We start from the raw sequence: 7,251 nt of genomic DNA, 5'->3' as shown, positions 1-7,251 counted from the left end.
GATTAGTTTGTTTAAAAGATGGACTCATTCAGAATAATCCATATAAGTTTTAGTGGTATTAAGAAACAACTGTCTGTAAATAGGTGGAATGGATTTTTAGGAAATATCCACAAAGAAAAAAAATTAAAAACAGTGGGGGGGGACAAGGGGAAATATTAATACTGAGAAATAATAAAATGGCAATTGCAAAGCAGATAGCTTCCCACCCATGCCACACAATATGCTTTAATTAAGGTTACTCTTTCCTGTTGGTATGAGCAGCCCAGATGAAGAAAGCAGAAGCCATGAACTGTCAGGGAGTTGAGATGCAAGCCAGGCAGAACAACCATCCAAATTCACCAGACACCTTCTCAGGGAGCTCTAGCTTCTGGTGGAGTAGCTCAATTCCAGCAACATAACAACTCACTGAGTCCAGCGTACAATCTTCAAGGAAAACAAAACAACTAGGTAAGAGCATCCTAAGAGCTTTTTAGGCAACATGACAGGGCAACAATATGTGAATGTTTAAGAATTATGACTCTATCTCTATGGAAACAGGAAGAAGATAAAAGGTACGTATAATGCAAGACTCACCTGCAAGGAGATGGAGAATGCCTGTGGCAATGGTGGGATACAAACTCCGGCAAATGCAAGCACAAAGTCCAGTCACAGCCCCAAAACACATCAATTCATGATTAAAGAAGATGAAAAGGAACTGGCAACGCCAAAGATCTGATTTTGAAAAAAGAGAAAAAAAGGATATGTTATCACGATTTCAGACAGTTTTTTTTCACAATGACAGTTTCATGGACTAATTAGATCTTTTCTCAAAAAGTGAGAAAGGAGGCCTGGGATGGTGCAGTGGGTTGAGCATCTCACTCTTGGTTTCTGCTCAGGTGGTGATCTCAGGGTCTTGAAAAAGAGCCCTGTGCTGGGTTCCATGCTCAGTGGGGAGTCTGCTTAAGATTCTCTCTCTTTCTCCTTCTGCTTTTCCCCCTACTTATGCTAACTCTCTCCTCTCTCACTCTAAAATAAATTTTAAAATATTTTTTTAAAAGTGAGAAAGGAATACTTTAATATTGTGAATTTTTCTTTAAAGCACTTTGTTCAAAAAGATGCTACCAGATTAAAGTAAAAGAACACTAACAGTTAACAATTACTGAGGCTCATTGTGCCAGGTACTGTTCTGCACATGCTTTGTGTATTAATCCTCCCTAAAGCCCTATGAAGGATGTATAAATTTTATAAATGAGGGCACCGAGGCAAGAGGTACAAATAACTTGTACAAGGTAACACAGTAATTGGTAGAGCTAGCATTAGAAGCAAAACCACCTGGCTCTACATACAAATAAATCTACATCCTTATAGGATCTCAAGGCAGGAATAAGAAGTAAGTGAATGGTGATTATAAAAGACCTATTGAAAGAATATACATAAAGCATAAAGCAGAGGATCTCAGCACTCAACAAATGGCACCTTTAATTACCATAAATTTCCTCAACAACATAGGAAGATAGCTGATGACTTTACAAACCATCCCCTCCCATTTATACATTATTTTAATTATTAGTAATGTCTTAATACCAACTCTAAACCAAATTTGACTTTCTAGGGCTTGTTTTACTTTTGGAACTACACAAATCTTTTTTCCATTTTCCCTTCAGGCTGTCAATTATAAACTTCTTCCTACATATTTGCAATACAAAATTGAATATGTTGAATAACACAGTTTAACTGTACAGACTGACATACATGCAGATTTTTAATAGAATAATACTGTAAATGTATATTCTCTTCCTTATGGTTTTCTTGGTAACATTCTCTTTTCTCTAACTTACCTTATGTAAGAATACAGCATATAATACACATAACATACAAAATATGTCTCGATTGTCTGTTTTATATTATTGGTAAGGTTTTCTGATCAACAATAAGGCTAATAATAGTTATGTTTTGGGGGAGTGAAAAGCTACACATGGATTTTTGACTGTGTGAAAGGGTCAGTGGTCTAACCCCTACATTATTCAAGGGTCAAGTCTACTTGCCATATTTATTCAATGCTTCCTCTCATAAACAGCCTGAATATCAGGTCCAAATATGAAGACAGTATTTCCTAAGTAGGCTGACCATCAAAGAACAGAATCCTCTTAAATATATTCATTGTTCTTCATAGCTATACTTTTGTTACTGCTGCAGAAGACTGGATTAACATTTCTCGTAACCCTGAACTTTGACTCATATAGAGCTTTTAATCAACTTTTTTCAGATATCCTTATCTGTACTCAGGTAACTGAAATGTTTATCTCAAATATAGGAATTTGTTATTTATCTAAATTTACTATTTGAGTAAAGATTCTTTGCCTCTTTGGTTAGGTTTATTCCTAGGTATCCTATAGTTTTGGGTGCAATTGTAAATGGTATTGACTCCTTAATTTCTCTTTCTTTTGTCTTGCTGTAGGTGTAATAGAAATGCAACTGATTTCTGTGCATTGATTTTATATCTTGACACTTTTTACTGAATTGCTGTATGAGTTCTAGCAGTTTTGGAGTGGAATCCTTTGGGTTTTCCACATGAAGTATCACATCATCTGCAAAGAGTGAGAATTTGACATCTTCTTCACCAATTTGGATGCCTTTTATTTCTTTTTGTTGTCTGATTGCTGAGGCTAGGACTTCTGGCAATATGCTGAATAGGGGTGATGGTGGACAGCCCTTCTGTGTTCCTGACCCTTCTGTGTTCCAGCCCTGTTCTGTGTTCCTGAAAAACTAAGAGCTTTTCCCCATTAAGAATGATATTTGCTGTGGGCTTTTCATAGATAGATTTATGATATTGAGGTATGTACCCTCTATCACTACACTGTGAAAGAGTTTTTGATCAAGAAAGAATGCTATACTTTGTCAAATGCTTTTTCAGCATCTATTGATAGTATCATGGTTATTGTTTTTTCTTTTATTAATACATTGTATCACACTGATTTGCAGATGTTGAACCAAACTTGCAGTCCAGGATTAAATTCCACTTGGTCATTGTGAATAATACTTTTAATGTGCTGTTGGATCCTATTGGCTAATATGTTGGTGAGAACTTTTGCATCCGTGTTCCTCAAGGATAATGGTCTGTACTTATCCTTTTTGGCAGGGTCTTTGTCTGGTTCTGGGATCAAAGTAATGCTGGCCTCATAAGATGAGTTTGGAAGTTTTCCTTCCATTTCTATTGTTTGGAACAGATTCAGAATAATAACCATTAATTCTTTAAATTTGGTAGAATTCTCCTCGGAAGCCATCTGGCCTTGGTCTCTTGTTTGTTGGGAGATTTCTGTTGACTACTTCCATCTCCTTCCTGGTTATGGGTCTGTTCAGGTTTTCTATTTCTTTCTATTTTGGTTCAGTTTTGGTAATTTATGTGTCTCTAGGAATGCATCCATTTCTTCCAGATTGTCAAATTTGCTGGTGTATAGTTGCTCACAATATGTTCTTATACTTGTTTGTATTTCTTTGGTGTCATTTGTTCTCTCTCCTCTTTCATTCATGATTTAATTTATTCGGGTCCTTTCTCTTTTCTTTTTGATAAGTCTGGCCAGGGGTTTATTAATCTTATTCATTCTTTCAAAGAAGCAGCTCTTAGTTTTGTTAATTTGTTCTATTGTTTTTTGGTTTCTATTTCATTGATTTCTACTCTGATCTTAATTATTTATGGTTTAGGTTGAGGCTTTCTTTGCTGTTGGGTTTAGGCTTTCTTTGCTGTTCTTTCTCCAGCTCCTGCAGGATTTATGCTTTCTTTCTGGTGTAAGGTTCATTCTAGTGTAGGGTTAGGTTGTATACTTGATACCTTCCTTATTTCTATAAATTACTCATGAAAGAAATTGAGGGAGACAAAAGAAATGGATAAATATTCCATGCTCATGGATTGGAAGAACAAATATTGTGAAAAGGTCTATGGGACCTAAGGCAATCTGCACATATAAAGCAATGCATATCAAAATACCACTTTTTTCCAAAGAAATTGGACAAATAATTCTAAAATTTATATGGATCCAGAAGAGACCCCAAATAGCCAGAGGAATGTTGAAAAAGAAAACCAAAGTTGATGGTATCACAATTCCAAACTTCAAGCTTTATTACAAAGCTGTAATAAACAAGAAATATGATACTGGCACAAAACAGACATACAGATCAATGGAACAGAATAGATGGCCCAGTAATGGACCCTCAATTCTATGGTCAACTAATCTTTGACAAAGCAGGAAAGAATATCCAGTGGAAAAAAATGCAGCCTCTTCAACAAATGGTGTTAGGAAAATTGAACAGCCACATGCAGAAAAATGAAACTGGGCCATTTCCTTATACCACACACAAAAATAGACTCAAAAATTGATGAACGACTCAATGTGAGACAGGAATCCATCAAAATCCTTGAGGAGAACACTGGCAGCAACCTCTTCAACCTCAGTGGCAGTAAATTCTTCCTAGAAACATCACCAAAGGAAGTGAAGAAAGGAAAAAAATGAACTATTGGGACTTCATCAAGATCAAAAGCTTTTGTACAGCAAAGGAAATAGTCAACAAAACCAAAAGACAACTGACAGAATGGGAGAAGATATGTGCAAACGACACATCAGATAAAGGGCTAGTATCCAAAATCCATAAAGAACTTATCAAACTTAACACCCAAAGAACAAATAATCCAATCAAGAAATGGGCAGAAAACGTGAACAGACATTTCTGCAAAGAAGACATCCAAAATGGCCAACAGACACATGAAAAGGTGCTCAACATCTCTCAGCATCAGGGAAATACAAATCAAAAACCATAGTGAGATACCACCTCACACCAGTCAGAATGGCTAAAATTAACAAGTCAGAAAATGACAGATGTTGGCAAGGATGCAGAGAAAGGGGAACCCTCTTATACTGTTCGTGAGAAAGCAAGCTGACACAGCCACTTTGGAAAATAGTATGAAGGTTCCTCAAGAAGTTGGCAATAGAGCTATCCCATGGCCCAGCAATCACACTACTGGATATTTACCCTAAAGATAGAATTGTAGTGATTTGAATGGGCATGTGCACCTGAATGTTTATAGCAGCAAAGTCCACAATAGCCAAACTATGGAAAGAACCTAGAAAGAACCTTTCCTAGACAGGAAAGAACCTGTCAATCAACAGATGAATGGATAAAGATGTGGTGTATATACACACAATGGAATAATAGGCAGTCATCAAGCCCCTGCCTTAGGCTCAGGTCATGATCCCAGGGTCCTGGGATTGAGTCCCACATCGGGCTTTCTTCTCAGCAGGGAGCCTGCTTCTCCACCTAGCCCCCCCCCCACTGCCTGCTTCTCTGCCTACTTGTGATATGTGTCTGTCAAATAAATAAATAAAATCTAAAAAAAAAAACCCCACAACATCTTGTCATTTGTATTGATGTGAATGGAACTAGAGGGTATTATGCTAAGTGAAATAAGTCAATCAGAGAAAGGCAATTATCATATGATCTCTCTGATATGGGGAATTTGAGAGATAGGTGGGGAGGTCAAGGAGGAAAGGGGGAAAATGAAGCAAGATGTGACTGGGGAGGGAGAAAAATCACGAGACTCTTAATCTGAGGAAACAAATTTAGGGTGGCTGGGTTTGGTTGGGGGGAGGGATGGGGTGGCTGGATTATGGACATTGGAGAGGGTATGTGGTATGGTAAGGACTGTGATTTGTGTAAGACTGATGATTCACGGAACTGTATCCCTGAAGCAAATAATACAGTATATGTTAATTTTTTAAAAAGCTATTGATTTCATCATATAAACCATATAATTTTCTTTGCCTCAGAGAAGTTGGAAGGATCTTAGTAATTCATGGGCACAAACACTAATTGACTATTTTTCCTGGATGCCAATGGGGGATGGGAGGAAGGAAAAAGCCTTACTGCAAGGTTCACTGTTCTATTAGGGGAATAAAAAGAATATGAAGAGAAGATTCAAGGGTTGCTGATCATAATGCATTTACTTGTCATCAATACCAGAAAGTAAAATTTCTTTGTACGTTAAAAATAAAATAAAATAAATTTTACTCTTTAAAATGGCCCAGTAATTACATCTTTTGGGGAGGCCTATATTCATCCAATGGGTTCACTGCTTTTGGTAAGTATGTATGTAACTTTGGAGTATATTATCAACAGAACAGAGTTTACTGGGATACCACTTATTCCAAGTTGATGCAATGTACTGATTCATCTGGGTCAATAGCAGAGCCCAACAACCGGCAAATTTATTTCCTTTTCCCCCCAACTGTACTGCTGAGATCAATGTACTCATAGGTCTGAAGCAGATCAAGCCCTCTACTATGGTTTCTAAGATCAACAAATTTCTCCATGAACTGCTCATTTAGTGTGAAACTTATGCATTTTGTGACCACATCAAGTGACTCTGCAACATGAACAACAATGACTGCTTGTTGGTTTAATTATAAACATTTAACAAAAACCCCTTTTAGTAATTATTCTCTGAAATAAAAAGTGATATAGAAAGATGTTCCCAGAGGACAACAACTTATTTGGCCTTGAGTGATACACAGGATTCACTGATGCTCAGTGAATGCCAGTAGTTCTCAGCAGTAGGCTTAAGTCATGGGCACAAGGAAGGAACAGTTGGAGCAGTAAAATGAATGAGAATAGATATGCAAGAAGACTAGGAAGGTGGAGAAGACAAAAACCTAAATGAATAGGAACTTTGATTTTCTTTGCCAAACCTACTCCCCAAACCACCCTCTTACCCATTTCCATTAATGACAATTCCATCCTTCTAGTTCTAGTTATTTCTAGTTCCATACTTCTGGTTTTCAAATGGAGAGTAATTGTCTGCAGTGATAGCATGGCTTAGCTCTAAACCTAAGGGCCTGTGCTATGATTTGCCTACAGAGAGACCTGCCCAAGTCTCCAAAAAGTGTCCTTATCTCCCAACATGCCTTCAATTACCATTAGTTTTGGTGGATCATGTGACCCAAGGAGCAGAGCACCTTGTACAGCTGTTTACACCTTTGTAAATCCTTCTCCTGTTCAGAGTCACACTTAAAACTAACAGCTTTCCTGGACACTTGGTAAGTGGGTTGGAATAATACACCCAAATGAAGATGACATTGGCTTCAAAATCCACAGGCTCCAAATAAGTGTTATACATTTCTTTTGGTTGTAAGAGGGTCAGATGCAGCAACTTATCCTTTACCTTAGAAGAGATGTCTCCCGGGCGCCTGGGTGGCTCAGTGGGTTAAGCCGCTGCCTTCGGCT

General features: G+C 37.5%; 1 protein-coding gene across 1 annotated transcript; it reads right to left on the bottom strand.

Moving 5' to 3' along the window:
- Positions 1-292: 292 nt before the first annotated feature.
- LOC122910394 (claudin domain-containing protein 1-like) lies at positions 293-6,341 on the bottom strand. Its single transcript, XM_044255021.1, has 3 exons — positions 6,263-6,341; positions 556-711; positions 293-423 (listed from the first exon to the last, which is right to left on the bottom strand). Exons 1-3 carry the CDS (start codon positions 6,339-6,341, stop codon positions 293-295), a joined length of 366 nt encoding a protein of 121 aa, XP_044110956.1.
- Positions 6,342-7,251: the final 910 nt, after the last annotated feature.

This window comes from Neovison vison, chromosome 6, assembly GCF_020171115.1.
Source record: "Neovison vison isolate M4711 chromosome 6, ASM_NN_V1, whole genome shotgun sequence".
NCBI classification, from domain to species: Eukaryota; Metazoa; Chordata; class Mammalia; order Carnivora; family Mustelidae; genus Neogale; species Neogale vison.
Note: the sequence above shows the minus strand (reverse complement) of the source record. Positions and strands in the feature narration are given on the sequence as shown.